Genomic DNA, 21,310 nt, shown 5'->3' on the forward strand with positions numbered 1-21,310 from the left:
ACACACAAACACAGATCAAATGAGAGCGCGCCTCTTGCAATCACTCCAACACATGCACATGGGTAAAAAAATGGTGAAGAAAATATAGTTGTAATAATAATCATCGTTCGCTTGTAATATACGTAGAGAACGTTCAGTGTGTGTACATCGTTTTGTGTGCGATGATGGCGTTTTCAATACACGATTGAAACTTCTCTTTTTTTTTGTATTCGAATCAAATGTGAAAAGTGTTGATAGTTTTGTGTAAGACACAACATTGCAAGCATTAAGTCAGCCAAGAAAAGCAAGAAGAGGATAGTAAAAAAACAGTCAATAACCAAGAAGAAAACACCCGAATCAAAAGGATTGTTTCGAAGGCAGGCAGAAAATATCCAAATTGGCTGCGCACTCAAGTGAAACAAAATCAAATAGCAGGAGAAAAAGTGAGAGAGAAAAAAAAGAAACGAATTAAATAAATCAAAGAGATAGAAAACGAGAATCTCAAGTGTTATGCGTGTACATGTCAAGGAAATGGAACAAAATTTGTTTGAAAACTCGGGCCAAGCGAAGAAGTTGTCAACGTGAGAATATTGAAAGCGTACAAACGAAAATGCATTTTGAAACAACGATTTTGGCACAATTTTGAGAGGAACCGATAAACTGAATTGTATGATGACGAAAAGAGTCCAATGAAAAATAATTTAGAAATATAAATTTATATAACGACAATTTTGCGGATGGCTACTCTTCTGATATATTTTTCTTTTGGGGCCGATATAAAGTGATTGACTAATGCACGGGTTGCTTTAACAACATCAAAACGACACATAAATGAAATTCGATTGGAAAAATAATCGTCATCATTGAGTGGTGTGTATACGTGTGTGTATTTGTTATTTAATTTAACATAGTTTAATATTTAATTCATATCCGATTGTAATTTGGCTCAAAAACGATATTTATTCATTCACATCCGAATTTAGTGGGTGATTTATATTTGTGATTTTTTTTCTCATACGATGCCTATTTCGAAATAGAAATTAAATTTTGTGTGCCAAAAAGTGTTTGTGTATGTATGTAGAATACAGAGATAGTTGCTCAATTGATTCGAGCAACCAGCATTTTGACAAATGGTTATATATTTGTTTTCTAATTCATGACGGAAGGTGTGAAGCAGTGATGCAGGATGTATTTATAATGAACTTAAGCAAATCCAATTCATTTTCATCACCAACATTGTGACAGTGAACAGTGACACTCGCCACTTAAATCAATATACGAGCAAAGAGCAAACGAGGACTCAAACAATCAACCATGTGGAGTTCCTCTACACTTATCTTTTAGTTATGGCATCCCAAATTTCGATCAGTTGAAGTACTGTAGTTCACCCACAAAACCTCGATAAAAATGAAATCCCGATAAAAATGAAATCGGTTGACACCGACGTACATACACATACCGATTAATTTACGTTGATAGTGATTGTAATGTTTACCATAAAATTACTCATACAATTTGCATATTTCTTATGAATATAATTCAAAAATGAAACATATCTTTGTGATGGTCATGTGTACATCATCACCACTTTCGCATCGTCATTGCTCTCCCTTCCTCTCTCTCGTGTGCTTTGTCTTCCGAAAAAAAATTCTGTGTCAGACGAACTGCACAAATCTTACGTGGTCGATCATCATTTTATGCAAACATTCAATCGTGCAATCTATTGCGCATTCTTGTAACATTTACTTCTCGAATAAACGTTGTACATGTCGACCCCATGAAAACAGACCATAATAAGCCCGCATGAAAAAAAAACCTTCCAACATGTCCACATGCTAAATTCTAATTGTAACAGATTCAAATTGGTTTTTGCATATTCTATTTTTTCATTTCTTCTCTTCAAAAAGAATGAATATTTATGTTCTATTTTAATTGTGACAATCTATTTTAATAACAAAATAACAATATAATTTATTAATAACAATGGCAATTGGTTTGTTTTTCTTTCAGATTCATTTTTATTTGTATGCATTACGAGTACTCTGTTAAAATGATGTGGTATCAACGCAGCAACAAAGTGAAAACATTAATGTGCAAATTGTAAAGTGAATCCAAATCGAAAAATAAAAGTTTCTTTCTGCAGAAAAAAAAAATCAAATCGAAACTAAAATCCCATTTAGTTTTGGAAAAAAAAATCATTTTGCAGTAGAAGCGTAAATAAAGGCAACAACAAATTGAAGAAACAAACAAAAAATATAATATCATCATCAACAACAACAAAAAATAATAATAACATAGTTAATATTAATCAAATCGTCAGTCACACACAAGCACAAAATCAACATCGTGTAACAAGAGAAGAGCAGTGCAAAAAGTGCAAATAACAACAACAAAAATTTATAACTATAAAATAATTCAAGTGAAAATTGGCTGTGGGTATTATAAAAATATAACGGCAAAATAGCGAATTTTCTTCGATTACGTGAAAATAATAATAAAAAAAAAAACAAGCAAGCCATACAGGCCAACACATCCACACGAAAAAGTGTGCAGTCGCCGACACACCACATAATCAAAAGAAATACACGTCGAATCGAAAGGAAAAATGCCTGGCTTAATCGGAATTAGTGAGTTCGTCGATGAGGCAATCGACGACTATAATTCACCGACCACATCAACATTCGTATCAAAAATGCCTCAATGCCGTCAAACGATATCAGGATTAGAAGACGTAAGTTCTTTTTTACGAATCTATCAATTCAGATTCAAATACACATCCATTTTTCGTTCATACATATGTATTGAGTTTTCAGTGAATCAATTCAATATATTATCATTATTGTGTTGCAATATTTTGCGTTTAGTTCAATGCAATTTTAATGAATTCAAAACATACACACAGATAGATAGACAGACAGACATTTGTTTTATATGAGTACATTCGAATTAATGTTAAAGTAGCAAAAGAAAGCGAAAATACACAATCACAAAGAGATCTACAATCGAAATCGATTGATCCGTTGAATTTTATTCACCTTCGGTTGTTGACTCTCTTTTCTTCGATTGCAAATATAAAATTTTGAACTGCACTGAGAAAATGTATTGATTATGCTTAACATTCGAACCAATATTTTTTCCATGTCCACTTCAAAATTGTCTCTCATGTCGGTTGACTTGTTTCAGCATAAACATATCGGTCCATTTTGATTCAATTAAATATTAAACATATTCAGGGGAAACGCCCTCCATCGTTTCCAATGCATTTCATGCTATCGGCAAAAATTCGTATCAGAGCAGATAGTGATATAATCAATTGGGTGCCATTTGATTCAGACAAAACAACAAAAATAAAACCCCAACAATCATAAAATTGGAATTGATAACTTATAATTAGCAACATGTACACACAATGATCGACCTTAAACGCACTTCTTACAAATATACATACTTAATCACTCTGTCTCTCACACACTCACACAGATACTCACACAATTATTCGATACCATGCATTTAATGTACACAATATAATTGAATTGATCAATTTCGATAGAAAATTTCCGATGAAACGAAACAAGATTGATCATTTGAATCTTAAAATAACGTTTATTATTTATGAATCAGCAAAATGACAGCAACATTTACACGTTGTATGCATGTGCTGTGTTATCGTGAGCGCGAATGCACCACGAGCGCTTGATTTGTGTGTTATTTTTTGTTTCACTTTCATATATGTGTTTTATGAGCGTCACAAATCCTAGAACTATGCACGTTCCTCGTTTTTTATTTTATTTATATTGTAGTTGCCAAAAGAATTTGTTCTCTTTCGCTCTCTTTGTAACTCAACACACACACACCATGTCTATAATTATCAAATAAATCGCATGAATTTGGCGTTCTTGTTAAATCTCATTTAATCAAAAGAACGACAGAGCAAGAGCGAGAGGCATAAACAACATCGTTAAAGCAGCAGAACAAAAAATGAGTCTGCATAAGACGGTCTGCTCATTTGAGGCCTGCCAAAAGAGAATTAAGAAAAATAAAAAAAAAACGCGCACAAACACAATTTGTTACGATTTTAAAGAGCGTACAAAATGCTTACGCTTTTCTGCACATTGAAATTGAAAATGCACAATGGAATAAGTTCACTTTTTTACCTCCGACTCTCCACTCTTCGGTTTGGGTTTTCTTTTGTTATTATTTTACATATTTTGTCTGGGCACAAACACACGAAATGGTTTTAGTGTGTGTGTCTGCAAGCATTACAAAGTGCGCGCTGCCAATGAATCGCGCGCGTACACATCGAGTTAGTAGTGTGTACACGGGACCGAATAATAAAAGGTAACATAGCGTGCATACATGGTTGATTGGAACAGCTGCCAGCTGCTGCTGCTGCGGCTGCTACTGCTTATTCTTCTTCTTCATCTCTTGTTCTTATTTCGTGTGTTTTTCAGGCGGCACAAACACGCGGCACATTGCTCTGTACCGTACAATTGGTATGTTTCGCTAGCTGTAGATCTTCATTGTAACTTTTCTATTGCAATGGATTTATTTTTATTTATCTCTTTCTCTTTTTCGTTTTTTCATCTCAATCTCCTTTTGATTTCGAGTGTAAAAGGTGATTTCAATTCCTTGCTTCTCATGTCAAATACTTCTCTTTTTTATGTTATTACTATTGTCGTCATTGTGTTTCCATGTGTCACACAGCATATCATTGCTGTTGAGATAGGACGACTTTTTATTGCTTATAAATGTATACCCAACAACAACAACAACAACGGCAGCAGCAGCACCACCAACAACGATAGTAATAATAAGAAAAACCAAATCATCAAATATGGCCAGATATTTTTCATCTCCACGGAAACGATTCGTGTGCTCATAAGGAACGCATTGTACGCTCTGCTAAATTTATTTGATTGTGTACATTTACAAAGAATCAAATTTATGATTGACCATTTTTACATTATTGCCACTTTATCTTCCTCTTCGTCTTATTCATAAGGTTTCCAACCATATAACGGTTAACGATTCGAAGAAGAAAGATAAAAAAAACACGTATCACAAACATATTTCTATGTTTTTTATTCGATATGTGACGAACACCCGACGCCTTTATTGATTTATGCATTCGATAAACGCAAAGTCGATGGCATATTCAATCAATTTTGTTATCAGTGTTTTTTTTTCTTCGTTGTATTCAGCTTGACAGTAATTACGTTAAACGATATGTCAAAATTGGTTGCTTCAAAATTGAATAGCTAATAACACACACACTTCACGCTACTATTCACGGCAGGAATTTCCTGAAACACTGTGCATGATTCATACTATATGCCATAGTTTTACACGGTAGTACACACATTCAATTAACTATCGGTATATGTATTTTCAGAATGTAGAGCGAAAATAAATGATTTATCGAGTGCTGATAGAATGTTTTGAAATTGAAAACATTTTCCAGTGAAATATGGCAGGATGATCAAGTATTTATCGTATTTACAGTTTAGCAAATAGCGTGTGTATGTGTGTGTGTCTGAGTGACACGCGTCAACTGATTCATGTCATAAATTGCATTGACTTCTCTCTCTCTCTCTCTCTCTCGCTCGCAATCTCTTTCAATTGAAACGTGTATCACTAGTTTTCGACACCGAATTCGTCAAATTCTTTCACACAAATGGTGAAATTGCGTTCGCACTTAACGTAAAACTTGTTGAATTCGAACATTTATTTAATAGAAACGTATTGAAATAGTATCATTCTATGGAAATGAAACCGCACCAATGAATGCCAGATAAAATTACGTATATTTATAGCCAATTGTGAAATATCATAAGTAACTAAATAACATGTTTGATTCATAGTTCTATTGTCTTCCAAATCGTTAAATTCGATAACTCGTTCTCATAATTATTGAAAATGGTGGCAAATCACGATTTTCCAAAATTGTTTTATCATTTTCGGAGCACACAATGATTGGAGTTGACGTTTTCGATTTGAATGACGAACAATTTATCGACGGAAATTCCATTTTCCATATTCGATATTTAAAATGATGAATGTTTTCAAGGTCGTTGTATCGCCTATACTCGATATTTTTTGTTGTTGTTTAAATTGAATGTTGAATCAATCATTGCCAGAGTAGTAACTGATACTCTCTGAAAGTAGAAGTGCATATACATAGAGAAAGTACAATAGCACTTATTTCAAGGGCACATCAAACATCGATCGATGCTAGCTAATTTTTTGATAAATTTGTTCAGAAATAATAAAAAAGTGTAAAAATCGAATTTTGATACGAGAGATATGAACTATATTTTTTTACATAATATTCGATCTTGAACAAAAATATGGTATTGTATTTTTTTGCCAATATGATTTCTCAATGAGTTTCCATATTCATTTAGTTTATTATTGTTTAACATTCAAAGGAAATCTCAATAAACATCTATGCTCCATAGCAATAACTTATTTTGGCAAAGTAACCAATCGATTGATTGTCTATATTTCACAAAACAATATCTGTGGGATATTTTTTTTTTCATTGAATGTGTGATGTGCAACTTAATTGAATTCATTTTGAAATGAAAAAAGAAACCAACGTTAGCTGCATAATAATTGATTATGGTTAATTTGTCCTCTGCTACGGTTAAACTGGCATGTGTGTGTGTCATTTTAATTGCAATACAAATACAAAAACTAAAATATAACAATTATTTGATTCGTTAAATGTTGTATATGGTATTAGCGAAACCAGATGTAATTTGGTGTATGCGTGCACATTTGCGCCACGATCTTGGCATTAAAAATGAATGTACGACTTTTTTTATTTCTTTCTTCTCACACGGTCATATAAATAATAATATAAAATGCTCACTTGAAAATGTATTCATTTGATTAAATTAATTGTTAATTGAATCTACCATCAATTACACTCACACGCTGTTACTGACTCCAATTAACACTTTAGACACCACGTCAAATTCAATTTATTTCGCAACATTCGAAATAGTGTGCGTTCGTATTGGCGCCGTCTCTGTCCCATTTATGCATATACTCTGTTCATTTGGATGCGCTCTTGAAATCGAAATCAGAATTGGCATGAAAATTGGTTTCGAGAAGATGCAAGATAACATTTCACCCGGTTATAAATGACAGATGATATTTACGGAAATGAATGGAAATTGTTAAAATTGAAATGTCTTCATGCGTTTATGCATCTATTAATTAATGTTGTTACGATTTACAGGCACTGGAATTCGATAGAGAAGGGCTAACGAAATTGAAGAAAGCAGTTAAAGCCATATACAATTCAGGAAATAGTAAGTTTATTTTATTATACGCGCATGCTTAATATGAAGTGCAATCCTCTTTAGTTTTAATATATTCAATTGATGTTTTATCTTTCGGAGCGAATGTAATGATCTATGTATGTGTGTTTTCGTTTTATTATAGCTCATGTAGACAACGAGATGTGCTTGGTGCGGTCGTTAGAGCGTCTTGGAAGTGCAGCGTTATCGAAAGAAGAGCCGGATATTGGAGCTGCTTTTCTTAAGTTTTCCGTTGTCACCAAAGAATTGAGCGCATTAATGAAAACATTGGTAAGTGCACCCCCCCCCCATTCCCTCAATGCAATGAGGCTATATTTATGATATAATTTAATCCCTCGCTTCTGATCTAAACAAATCCAATAGATGCAAAATATTAGCAATATCATTATGTTTCCGGTTGATACGCTATTGAAATCGGAATTGCGTGGTGTCAAAGGTGAAATGAAACGCCCATTTGATAAAGCTGCCAAAGATTATGAATCCAAGTATATGAAAATTGAAAAGGAGAAAAAATCACAGGCTAAAGAAGTGGGCATGATACGAAGCGAAGTGAATCCAGCGGAAATTGCCGATGAAATGGAAAAAGAGCGAAAACTTTTTCAGTTGCAAATGTGTGAGGTATGTGAAACATATATAAAGAGAGAATGTACTTTATAATTTGAAGAGGCTTCCCTTCATTTACTTTTCGAAAAGACTTCACAGACAATGAAGTTCATTTAATTTAATTGACAACGTTTCTTTTCTCTCGTTTTATTGCCCAGTATTTAATCAAATATAACGACATTAAGACGAAAAAAGGTATTGAGCTGCTGCAACATCTTGTTGAATTTTATCATGCACAAAATAAGTAAGCATATTTATTGGCTATATTCAATTCAATGTCCAGCTTCTCCATCATTTATGTCTCAATTCAATATTTAACGCGGTTGCTTTATATTTTCTAGTTATTTCAAAGATGGTTTAAAAACAATAGCACACTTTGGTACTTATATCGATGATTTAAGCGCAAAATTACAAAGTATCAAGCAAAAACAGGACGATGAACGACGAAAACTATTTGAGCTACGAACTTTGCTCAGAAGTGCACCGGATTTTGATCGTGTTGAGGTTCGAATTATATAACTGAATACGAATTTCATTATAAATCGAAAGAAAAAAATGATTTGTTTCTCGCTTGATTTTAGAATTTATCAACGGAAAAAGGGACAGGATATTCATTGCATCAATTGCAAGGTGATAAAAATCATGGCATCACAAAATCAGGACATTTACTGAAAAAAAGCGAAGGAAAAGTGAGACGCGTTTGGCAGAAGCGACGATGTCGTGTCACAGCCGATGGATTCTTAGATATTTACCATGCAGACGAGTCAAAAGCACCGACACGTGTTAATCTTCTAACGTGCCAAATAAAACCAGTCGCTGATGATAAACGAAGCTTTGATCTGATAAGTTGTAAGTTGCATTAATAAATCTCGATAAATCTATTTAAATTAGTTACATTTTATTAAATCGAATATTTTTTATTTCCGCATTTGTCGCCCATCACAATCATAGACAATCGGCCATATCATTTTCAAGCTGAAGATGAAGCGGATCAAAAGTCATGGATAGCAGTATTGATAAATTGCAAGGAGAAAGCGTTAACTAAAACCTTTCAGCATACGAATCCTCAAATATCGCCAAGTTTAGTTGAATTACAAAAGACTCTAATCAGATATGTGGAAAATTTACCAGGAAATGATCAATGTTGTGATTGTGGTTCGAAAAATGATGTGTCATGGATTAGTTTGAATTTTGGCGTTTTGGTGTGCATTCAATGTTCGGGTATTCATCGTGATTTAGGCGTTCATCATTCGCGCATTCAAAGTTTAACGCTGGATAATATCACAACGGCAAATTTATTAATTGCACGTGCCATGGGAAATAATACGCTAAACGATGTGATGGAAGCGACAATTGGCAATGTCAAACTCGAACCGGACAGCTCAATGGAAGAACGATATGATTTTATACGAGCAAAATATGTGGCCAAACGTTATGTGATGCGAACATGTTCGAATGATTCGGATTTACGTAACGAATTGGAGCAATCGATAATAAATGCTGATTTGAGTCAATTGCTTCAAGTTTGGGCTGAAGGTGCCGATCTAACGGCGGTATTACCATCATCACGACTTGGAGAGACTGCATTACATTTAGCTGTTTTACGTGAAATGGGATCAACATTGCATATTGTTGATTTTCTCATTCAAAATATGCCATCGCAGGGTTTGAATAAAGCGACCAATATTACAAATTTGGCCGATTTGCCGGGCAAAAATACGGCATTACATTTATGTGCGTTGCATGATCGACAAGAATGTATGAAATTATTGTTGCGATCGGGTGCTGACTATGAGTTGAAAAATGAACAGGGAAAAACGGCATTAGCGATAACAAAAGAAATGGGACACGATGCATGCCGTGAACTCATTGAGTGTGCAATTCGACGACAAAAGGGCGCCTTCGATCATATAAACACCGATTGGAATTTACCACATGACGATGGTTCAACGGACTTCTCCGACGATGATACGGTCGTTGATGAAAAGAAACGTTCACGTCCGCCAAGCTATGCTGGCGGTGAATCGCCCGTTGCCATTCGATCACGTTCATCAACATGTGATTCCATTCAAAGTGGTTCTAGTCCAAATGCTATATCGAATCAATTGCAACGTCAAATGTCAAATCAATTGTCAGCATCATATGCAAATCAATCATCCGGCACCAGTCCAAAGCAACAAAATCTATTTCCGCAGCCGGGACGTTTGTCGCCTGGTTCAATGTCAAATATCAGTGCTGCTACAGCGGCCGCCAAAAGTTTTGCCCAAGTGACAAATTTATCGAATCGTAAATCGTTGAGCTCATCGAAAATGGAAAAACGCACTGCACCGATACCACCAAATCCAACAATGTATAGTACACTGCCGCATGCACCACGGCATAGTCAAAGTGTTGATGCCAAAGAAACGCGTAACATGAACAAAATACAATGTGACACCTATAGCACATTGCCGCACGTACGAAACTCAGACAATGCCAAACAATCGCTTGATTTGCATTTTAGCAATAAAATCTATGAGCCGCTACCATTTGAAGCTGAAATTGAAACGCCTGATAAGTATGAGAAGCAAAAATACTCCGCCGATCGGCAACAGCCCAGTGAATTTACGACATTTGGTCACAAGCGATCGCTGAGCGGTGAATCGATTGGTCGAAATTTACATTTGGCCGGCGCAAAACTTGTATTACCATCGAGTTGTGAAATTCCAATACTGAAACCTGTTGATAAAAATGTGATAAGACCAAAATTACCACCACCTGGACCACCGCCAAATTCAGCCACAACACCGTCATCGAATAACGGTACGTAACTGCACACCTGTATTCATGTTTACTTGGCAAAATACAATGGGACACATTTTATTCTATTTTTTATTTTTTTGAATTGCAGGAAGAGATATCAATCATGGTGAAATGGATTATGGCACAGAATATAGTGTAAGCTTTATTTTACTTGAGTTGAAAATAATTTGACCATTTTTAAATGTGAAAATTCATGAACAATTTGAATTGCAGGAAAAAACTTACTACAGCGATAGCGGTGACATGGATTACTCCAACAATGGTTTCGAAACTTCTGGTATATTGAATGCATCATCCAATTCAATTAGTATTGATTTGTCACCAGGAAACACAGTAGCACGCGATCACAACTCCAGCGATTATGGATATGTATGTATACAATGAAACCCATAATAATATTTTCATACAAACATCCTCCAAATTCAAATGTGTGTATTTATTCATGTTTTTTTTTTTCAGATGCGAAAAAGACGTCGATGCAGGGCATTGTATGATTGTAATGCAGACAATGACGATGAGCTCGAATTTAAAGAAAACGAAATAATCGTTGTATTAAATGAACGTACCGATGACGAAAACTGGATGTACGGTGAAATTGAAGGAACATCACGTCGTGGCATGTTCCCTGTTAGTTTTGTTCAAATGTTGTCCGATTAAAGAAAAAAAACACTCATATATATATATATTTATGTATAAAATATAAGCATCTAGATGATGGTCATTTTATTATAATTATTATATTTGAAATGGAAAAATGAAACAAAAGACCATACAAATAACTGAAAAGTTGAAATGAATGAAAAAAACAAAACCATACTAAATGTTACAATCAACCAATTTTAGGTATTAATATATGCACTAGATTATTATTATTATTATCCTTTTTATGTATTGCAATTATTAAAGAAAGCAGAAAACAATGCGGCTTGAAAATGTGCTGTGAATGCTTCGATGCGAAGAAAATGAGCAAAGTGTATAGCCAATTTGCAGCACATTTTCGGCCTATAAAATATCATGCAAATTGTACTATTATTATTATTATTATTTTTTAATTTATAAAATACTGTTCGTTCACAATCATTGATTAATTTATTAAAGAGAGGAAATACAAATATGAATAACGCACTTGTTCTACTATTCCTATTTTTCTGTTTCCACCAAAAAAAATCTTTTTGGAAAATTCATCCATGAAAACTATTTTTCTTGGAATTCAGGTTTTTCCTTAGAATTTCTGAATTTGTATGAGAATGATTTGTACTTGTAATTTTTATTGAAATTTATCGAAAAAATGGATTTTTAAATTATTTTTCCGTTGCAATCTTACAAAATAATTAACTACAATCTCGTGTGTAAAAATATTAGCTGATTGCTTCGAACAAAATAAAGCGATTATAGTCGATTGTAGTCAACTTTGCAATCAGATGAGCCGAATTAATTTATACTTGACTGACTGTAAGTCACGTTTTTTGCACACGGGATAAAACATACAATGGTCTCTGAGATGACTGATATTACCACCAACATGAATACTGCACAGATCTGGCAAAAGACGAATCGTGTACTTCTAATTAAAAATAAAACAAAACACCAATCGAATTGCAATAACAAGCTGATTATTGCAATTGGTAACCCTACATGATCTATGCCATTTATAATGAAAATCACCTTCATCAAACTGTGGGCGGAGACAACAGTGCATCTCAATGTATTTTATATGGAAAATGCCAATATTTTTCAATAAAGTAGTTTCGCTAATTTCTACAGCAACTAGAACCTTGTGAATGGTTTAAAACAGAAATCGCTGTTGGCGTGACAAAATAAAAAATTTCTTTTTGGCACTCTCCGAGACAGCTCTATAAGGTAACGTTTGTAGAGTATACATTTTATTGTTTGTAAATAGAATAATAATTTTGCTTTTTTTCAGAGAGTTGATCTATATTTAGATTGGATCGTCAGGAGAATATTTCATATGCGCTATAATTCTGTATTATTTCCAAAACCAAATTAGTTAAATAGTAAAAATAACTTAAACAATGGATTATTGCGTTTTATTTAGCCCGAAAAGCCCAAATTCGTAATATTCACCTGTTACGACATTTGGTGGAGTTGAATGTGTGACAGGTGAATATGTCTAAAGCAGTTTCTGTTTGTTACGTCCAACGCTGTGACTGACGTTTAAACTGGTTTTGCTGTAATAACTGCGATAATCATGGAATGCAACCGTAAACAAAAATAGAGCTCGTTTATCGTGAGAAAATTCTTTTCGTTTCTTTTATTTTCAAATATTTGTGCAACCATTTGTATGTGGCAAAATGGCATTTTCGGAAACAAAATCGTTATTACGATCTGATGTTTCATCAAGACCCAAAAAGATCATAACAATGGGATCATCTTCGTCGGATGATTGGAGTTCAAGTTATTCGGATTCATCCGGTTCACAACATTCAAGGTATGGATTTGAAACTAATTTTCTCAAAATGATCGAATTTGTTTGTAAAATGATCATGCATGATTCCTTGATAAAACAGTGATGATAGTTACACAGTCGAATGGGAATCTCATATTAATCGAGATGGATCGCTTTTCTATTTGGAATATAACATTCAACCGGTGCAACAGATGTCCAATATGTCCAGTAACATGGAAAAGAATCAAAGTTTATTGGCGTGGCGAAGTAATTTTAAACGAACATCGACACGTCGTAGTAAAAAAACTGGCATTCGTTTGGGAAATTTGATAAACGGCAATCACAAAGCGCATAAGGAAGCGTTGAAAAAAAAATCATCGACTAAAAAGACAAATGCAGGAAATAAAAGTGACATCTTATCTAGTGATCGTGACACCACAAACAAAGTGAAATTTAACGAAATGGCAGGTGGCGAAGTTAAGGAAATTACCGTATTTATTGATCCATCGATGCGATTAAAGTATGGCCGACGAACATCGGTGGCAGAAGCATTGCTTGGTGTATCAGTTTGTCCATTTCCAGATAGTTCACGGATCATGATTGCTGGTTATATGCCAAATTCAGAAATTAGTCAAGACAAAGCGTTCAAAATTGGTGATTGGTTGAAAGCAATCAACAATCAAGACATTAACGTTGAGAATTTTGAATTGATTTTATTGAGTTTTACACAGCCAACGTATATTAAATTGCAATTACAACGTATTGCCGTCGAAGAGCCACCACAACATCATCCAAATATCGCAAAAGTAACGAATACAAATGAATTTGTCGATACACTAAGAAGTTTTTTTCCCGCCATTCGACACGATGAACGCGATAACATGCCAATTTTCAGCCTTTTATTTCTATCGCTTAAGCAAAACGGTGAAAATATTTTGGATGGCGAAGATGTTCTTTTTAGTTATCCACCAAAAGAATCGAACTATTTGTATGGCATACGTGGCACATTCTTAACGATGAATTCATTATTCAGAGAGTGTACATTTAATTCGAGGCCAAAAATTAGTAGCATTAGCATTCAATCGATCGAATATTATGTTTCGTATTACAGTTGCAATGATGGTAAAGATTTTCTCTTTATAATGGGTTTAACATACAAAATTAACAGTTAATTATTGATTACAGAGTTGCTTCTAATAGCAATACCTGCAAAACGGACTACGTTCCAAGATGCAAAATTAAAATTGAACACAATCGTTCGAAATTTGAAATTTTCCGCCTTTAATTTGGCGCAAGCATTTTTCACAAATGATTCAACAAATTCGGTGCTGGACGATGATTCGCAGCAAAATGAAGATTTTAAAAATTTTGCCATCGACGATATATGTGCAATATGCAAATTATTATTGTCTCTATCACATCCGTGGAATATTCGATTTGAAGACATTTTACAGGAGTCACACTATGTAGCCCTACCGAAAGAGGGCCAACTACGTATCGATGATGCACTCAACGAAATGGAAGCGATGGACTATCGTGAATGGAATGATGAACCATTAAAATCACATCGTGAATTTTATATATTGGGCAGTGCATTGTATTTTCGGAAATATTTGCTTGCCACACATTTGCCAACATCCGATTTGCTTGATATTGAAGCCTTTTTACGAATAAATGGCATTTATTTACTGATTGAAAACAAACCGGTGAGAGAATTGATTGTGTGGCGTGAAATTTTTCCGAACAGTGTGCATCAATCCAATCTGGAGAATGAAATGAATGGACGACCAAATCGAGTATCAAGATGGTTTTTAACGATCGTTGCACGAAATCAACTATTTATGGCCGTTATTTTGGAGTCACGCCATCGAAACAATCCAGATGAACCTACTTCATCGGCCAATGCATCCGGATATATTGGACCATCACGTTTTTATATCGAAGAAATTCAAGACACACTCGATCATTTACAATCGGGTGGCATCGAAAATTTGGCCAGCACATGGTTAAATGCAAATAAACGACCAGAAGTATACTATTTCATATTGAACCCTACATTTATCATTATTTATATTTGATTTCTCATCTTTTGTTCAGACTTTATTATTCAAAGAAGAGGCAAATGGTGCAACAGCGTCTGGTGGCCAAGGGAGTTCAAGTCAAAATGCAACTAATATGAGCGCAGCTACATCGTCAACAAGCACAGTCGAAGCATTGGCAATGAGTTTAAAAAACACTGAAGTCATTTCGATTCTTAAGCGGCGAAATACTTCATCCGAGAATGTCAATGTCAATGATAATCTAAAGTATACAACGTCATCAATTATTGCTGCTGGCCGCGGACATTCTCCATCGATACACAGTCAAACGTATAGTGATACGTCATTACAGAAATATGATGATGACGATGATGATGAAAGCGATTCGGATTGGGATGGTTTTCAGGTAGACACAACACACAAGGCTAAAGAACATTTTCTTTTATAGAAATTTCCATTGAATAGTATATATTTTGATTAGGAGAGTCAACGAAGTAGTAGCGGTTTTGATATGTCTGATATAGCGAGCACATTTTTTCGAGAAATTTCTGATGTTTTATTGAGCAAGTAAATATTAATGTATTTGCGATTTACTGGGCCATTTCAACGATGGTTCCAGTCAAATTCGCTAGTCATTTAGTTTATCCATACTAATCTTTATGCAATCAAGCCAATCAATGAAATTTTTCGCCCTTCTAGAGTGACAGCTGGAAGGGAAAATGTTTTGTATCACTATGTGCAATTGGAAATGGATGAAGGAATTCTTCTAGCACCACCATCAACCAATTCAATTAATGTAGTTTCATTTGCATTTCAAAAGGCATGTTTGATGATTCACAACATTCTTCAAAATACGATAAGGTAAACAAACATTTGTACTAGAAAAAAAAACGCAAGTCAAAGACACGGAAAAAATTGATGAACTCAATTTATTTGATAATTTTATTTGTTCATTTAACCTTGATGAAAATATCTAATGCAAAGATTCGTGTTATTTGGTTTTTAATCCGTATTTTGATGATTTTTTTGATTTTTTTAATTGATCTATAGATTTAGGCATCTATTGTCTCAGGAAACTTCAACACATAGTATGAATCGATCTTTAGTTGCGATAAAGGAGCACGGCATTCTCATTTCCGATGAACTTGATTCTGGATATAAACCATTCTGGGTCATTGGGTATATACAAGTTTTTTTTCTTCAATTCTTGAGTTTGAACAAGATTTCAATCATTAAATTCGACAATACGCATTTTCAGGCGTCTTTTTACAAATCCATCCAAGGAAGTCTATATTTGCCATCGGGCTGACATACCTCAAAACTTAATTGAAGTTGCATTTCGGTTGAGTTTACATTATGCGGGCTGACTGAAATATATTTTATCCAATTGTCATGTGAATTATGTGTAATATTTATTTTTTTATTTACTTTTGAAAAGAGACATTTTTTAACAAAAAATAAAAATAAAACAAGTAAACTATAAATCAAATGAATTTTATTGATCATGATTTACAAGCATTACACTTCTTTTAAAAAATAAATGATGTCACCAAATTAGATATTTTATCCATAAAACAATTTCAAACAAGAAACTTATTAGTCCAAAGAACCAGGCGCTCAGTGACAAAATATTTACACTGTCACGCATATACAACAACATGAATATAGAACATGTACGTTTGACAGTGAATTCTTTATATGATTGAAAAATAAAAGATAATTTTCTGATATATTCTGTTTTAATAAGTAAGAACTAAAACTCATTATGTTGATAAAAGGCTTCTTCACTTTGAATATCCATGAGTTCATATTCGAAAACTAATGTAGCACTTGGTGGGATTGTATTTTCAATTCCATGGTCACCGTACGCAAATGACGGTGGCATTGTCAACTTACGAATTTCTCCAACACACATATCTAGCAGTCCTTGATCGCATCCCTTGATCACTTGTCCTCTGCCAATTTGAAATCTATACGGTTGCTTTCTGTCCCAGCTTGAGTCAAATTTGGTGCCATCAGTGAATGTGCCGATGTAATGTACTGAAAGTATATCGCCATTTTTCGACTTTTTTTCACATATCTTGGGTACAAATATTTCCTCTATTCCCAGCTCTTCCTCACAACTGATGATTGCCAGAAGGCACGATAGTGCAATAACTACTTTAATCATCTTTAAAACGTTCGAAAAGAAAAACAAATTTACACAGTTTTGCAAACGGCAGCTTTTTAACGTGACAATTTTTAGTCACTTATTCGGAATTAAAATGAATTAGAATAGAAATAATCTTTCTTAAAATTTGACATGTGATCGCAAAACTTGCCGACGAATGAATATATGTAATATGAGACAAGAATTTATAACCGACACACAAAAAACTATGTTGATAGCACAATCAAAGAAAATGAGTGGGAAAGAAAAGAGTAGAACAATCATATCCTCATTATGCGTACGTTATAATATATAAGTATTAATCTGAATAATTCTAATCAGAGCATGAAATCGCACTTGTGAAGTAATGCGCCAGTTTAGCGAGCTCTGTGCCTCAGAGGAGTATAGTTTACTTGTCAGGAGACGCTCTTGAGTTTGTATTAGTATACAGCGCACACTAATACACACAACGTTATTCACACTAACACATTCATGGCTAGGAGTGTCTCCCAGCAAGCGCGCTCCTCGTGACTGACAAATTCAAGCTCTGAATATGATGAATATGTTAACGTACCCCAAAACTTGAGTTGCATTTCGATTTAATTTGCATTGGGCATGTCATAACATTTTTAAAGAGCAAAAGAAGACAATACAGACGATCACTGCTTCAACAGTCAGAAGAAGCAAATGCAAACAAATCTATACCAAGTTCATCACAGACCTTTGAACTTTGCATATGCTTCGAATAGTCGATATTTTGTAAGACAAATATATTTTGATTACATTATATAACTAGGGGGTAGACACAAATTTTTACCATTTTTACTATACAAAACTAAAAGTTTACTGAAATCTATTAGAAGCTACTAAAAGAATATTTGTGAACAAATGTTCATATTGATTCTTCGACCGATCCATACAAAATACATTGCCAACACTTTTCTTATGATGAGATTAACGGTACATTTTTGCAAACAAAATATTTGCGTTCAGTGAGAACAATGGTTTCTATTGTTTTCTGTAAAAATGTCCTCACACTGGCACGATTCATTTGGCTCAATACTAGGAATACTAGCAGAATACTTGCGTTTTTGTTTGTATACTAAAAGAATCTAAAAGAAACTAAATATATATTAAATGAAACTCAATATACTAGAAATTGGTGTCTATCCCCTAGTTACATATTTTCTATTTTCAAAATACCTTTATCTTCATTATTACATAAATTATTTACATTATTAGGTAAAAAATAAACTAATAAATAACATTAATTTTCTTAGTTTTGCATTCCATTTCCAGAAATAATTCAAACATCTATTTAAAAGACACCTAACCTCAATATGAGACGATTTGACATAAAATTCAGTTTATCCGAAGTCTCATTTATTTTTGGATAAATTTTAGTAAACAAATTTTTTTTCAATATTTTTGTGCGCTATACCGAGTCTCCGAGAGTTTCATATAAGCATGCCATGTAGCAGCAGAGAAGACAGTTGAAAATACGAAAAAAAATCAATATTTATGCGCATTATACTGAGGCACCGAGAGTTTTATATAAGCTTGCCATGTAGCGGCAAAAAGGCAGTCGAAAACACGAAAAAAAATGCTACATGGCATGCTAGTTATAACTACACAAATAAATTTCAATACACAGGGTGTCTCATATAAGTGGCTCACTACTGAGGGTATAAATTTCAATTTTTTCTTCTGTTGGTATAATTTTTAAAAAACTGCTCCGAATTTCTATCTCGTGGAGATCCAAATGGATTGCCTACGCACGTGGTTTGGAAGTGCCAGCGGAAGGCAGGTAATGGAAGGTGCCGCCTTTTAAATATTCCGCCGCCTGAAGTTGTCCAAGGGCTTAAGGAAATTGAAGGAATATTTCAAAAAGCTCTCCGGCAGCAAAAAGAAAAGTACAAAATTTAATCCAAATTTATTGCCTTGCTACCTGGCAAGCCCTACACTAACAATCTAGGGGCACCCGACAGATGTAATTTTACGATGTTTACGCAAATTGCAAAGAAATTTTTAAGTTGCACCACCCAACATGGATCACTCATGTGTCACAAACTGTAAGTGCAATTTCAACAGAATGCGTTTGAGAGAGTTGAAAGTTTTTCATTTCTTCTGACATATGTAGATCCCGTAGAGATCCTACATCATTACCTGGCTACGTGGTTTGGAAATGTTCGGTTTGGCGGTGCCAGCGCATGGTAGGTGAAGGCAGGTGTAATGTTTTGATGTGGGCGCATCGTTTCATCGACGATAACGATGCGTTCCAGCACCTTGCTGGTCCACCTGCCAAGCAGCACACGTGTTGCAAAAGAGTTGTGTACACAATCTGCACACACCCGCATCTGCCGTACAGGTTGCAACTGCCGTCACCGCGGCCAATGGAAATATTCCGCCACCTGATGTTGTTCAAGGGCTTCAGGAAATTGAAGGGATATTTCAGGATGCTCTACGACAAGTGCAGAATATCAAACGTGCCCTAGGCATTTAATGTAAATAACAACAAATATTTGATATTAATCAGTTCAATGCACTAATAGACAAAAGTGTTACAGATATACTTAGGTGTATTCAAACCTGTGGCCTGTACTGTATGCAAACGGTCACAAAAACTAAGCCATAGACTAGTGATTTGTGCCAGGTTTGCGAGCGTGAGTACACGAGTTCGATTCTCGGTCAAATTTGGTCCGGTATTTTTACGTCGCGATTCGCTCAGGAATTACAGTCGTGGAGTGCTTCGGAGGGCACTTAAAGCCGTCGGTCCCATGTGTGTGCACAACGAATAATGGGTTCAGCACAGACACACGTAAAATGGAGTGCCTTTACGTTTGGTTGATGTCTTGGATAAGTCAAATATCCAATACGTCAACCGTAAAAAGGTAGTGCTGGTGAACTACTGGTGAATATACCGGTAAATCATTGGTTACCAGAGAATGTCATACGGCTTGCTATAAGCAGCTTGCTTGCCTGCGTCGCCTATCGTGCGGCAAGCAAGGAAACATGCAAACACATATACGGCAAACGAACCATATCTACTACACGGTTTTCGTACGTGCGACCAATACGTCTACACAGATACCGCATCTCGCACGAACGAAAACTGTTTGGTACATATGGTTCGTTTGCCGTATATGTGTCCACATGTTTGCTTGCTTGCCGCACGATAGGCGACGCAGGCAAGCAAGCTGCTTATAGCAAGCCATTTGACAATCACTGGTGGTAGCATTACTACATTGAATAGAGGAACCCAGCGCCATCTGGAGTATGGTAGAGTTATGAGTATTCACGACAACTGCAGTGATCGTCGGTGGTGGATATCTTTGCTCATATTTTCCCCCGTTACAATTTCCCCTATACAAATCTAATGGAGAATTTATGTCCGAAATATCGAAGAAAATAATTCGTTTTAAAATTTGGGTATATGCACACAAAAAAAGAAATAGTAGATTTTTTAGATTATGTGGTAGGCATATAGTTTACCACACAACGAGTAAAATCTACAAAAAAGTGTCACATATATTTGCATTAATAAGTATCCCATGTAAAAAGTGTCATACATTGGTATTTGTAAATTTGACAGTTTATAGATGCGACAATTTGCAGTAGATTACAAATATTAGTGCAAATACATGTGACACTTTGTGGCATACAATAATTTTTGGATAGAATAGATCCGTAAGATCTCCGCAAGATCCGGATCCAAGCGTGCGTACGTAATGCTATGGCATGCGAATCAAAGAAGGGGAAATAAGAATAACGAATTTGCGTGCGTATTATATATGTATGCATGATGCGGCAGCGTACGCACGCTTGGATCTGGATCTTGCGGAGATCTTACGCATCTATCCTATCTAAAAATCATTGTATGCTTTGTGGTAGATTTTACTTGTTGTGTGGTAAACTATGTGCCTACCACATAACCTAAAAAATCTACTAGTTTTATTTTTTGTGTGTGTTAATTAATATGTATTTTGCAGAGACTGTTGCTCAG

At 34.8% G+C, this 21,310-nt stretch overlaps 3 protein-coding genes across 4 annotated transcripts; 2 read left to right on the forward strand and 1 right to left on the reverse strand.

Moving 5' to 3' along the window:
• The first annotated feature begins 105 nt into the window (after positions 1-105).
• On the forward strand, positions 106-11,837 carry LOC116338406 (arfGAP with SH3 domain, ANK repeat and PH domain-containing protein). Of its 2 annotated transcripts, none has more exons than XM_031763618.1 (12): positions 106-861; positions 1,990-2,710; positions 7,226-7,298; positions 7,432-7,577; positions 7,671-7,925; positions 8,069-8,154; positions 8,252-8,414; positions 8,492-8,759; positions 8,862-10,712; positions 10,801-10,847; positions 10,926-11,081; positions 11,172-11,837. In XM_031763618.1, the coding sequence occupies exons 2-12, from the start codon at positions 2,585-2,587 to the stop codon at positions 11,367-11,369; spliced, it is 3,369 nt and encodes a 1,122-aa protein (XP_031619478.1). In that variant the 5' UTR covers positions 106-861; positions 1,990-2,584; the 3' UTR covers positions 11,370-11,837. The 2 variants fall into 2 exon arrangements, with proteins under 2 accessions (XP_031619478.1, XP_031619477.1); XM_031763617.1 differs by having other exon boundaries at positions 106-849.
• Positions 11,838-12,696: 859 nt separating this feature from the next.
• LOC116338407 (protein inturned) lies at positions 12,697-16,616 on the forward strand. Its single transcript, XM_031763619.1, has 8 exons — positions 12,697-13,161; positions 13,241-14,241; positions 14,305-15,149; positions 15,217-15,564; positions 15,640-15,725; positions 15,858-16,019; positions 16,209-16,337; positions 16,417-16,616. The coding sequence occupies exons 1-8, from the start codon at positions 13,025-13,027 to the stop codon at positions 16,523-16,525; spliced, it is 2,817 nt and encodes a 938-aa protein (XP_031619479.1). The 5' UTR covers positions 12,697-13,024; the 3' UTR covers positions 16,526-16,616.
• A 295-nt stretch (positions 16,617-16,911) lies between these two features.
• Positions 16,912-17,328, reverse strand: LOC116338686 (FK506-binding protein 2-like). Its single transcript, XM_031764097.1, has one exon. It carries the CDS (start codon positions 17,326-17,328, stop codon positions 16,912-16,914), a length of 417 nt encoding a protein of 138 aa, XP_031619957.1.
• Positions 17,329-21,310: the final 3,982 nt, after the last annotated feature.

This window comes from Contarinia nasturtii, unplaced genomic scaffold, assembly GCF_009176525.2.
Source record: "Contarinia nasturtii isolate CC-2019 unplaced genomic scaffold, AAFC_CNas_1.1 Cnas_scaffold_414, whole genome shotgun sequence".
NCBI classification, from domain to species: Eukaryota; Metazoa; Arthropoda; class Insecta; order Diptera; family Cecidomyiidae; genus Contarinia; species Contarinia nasturtii.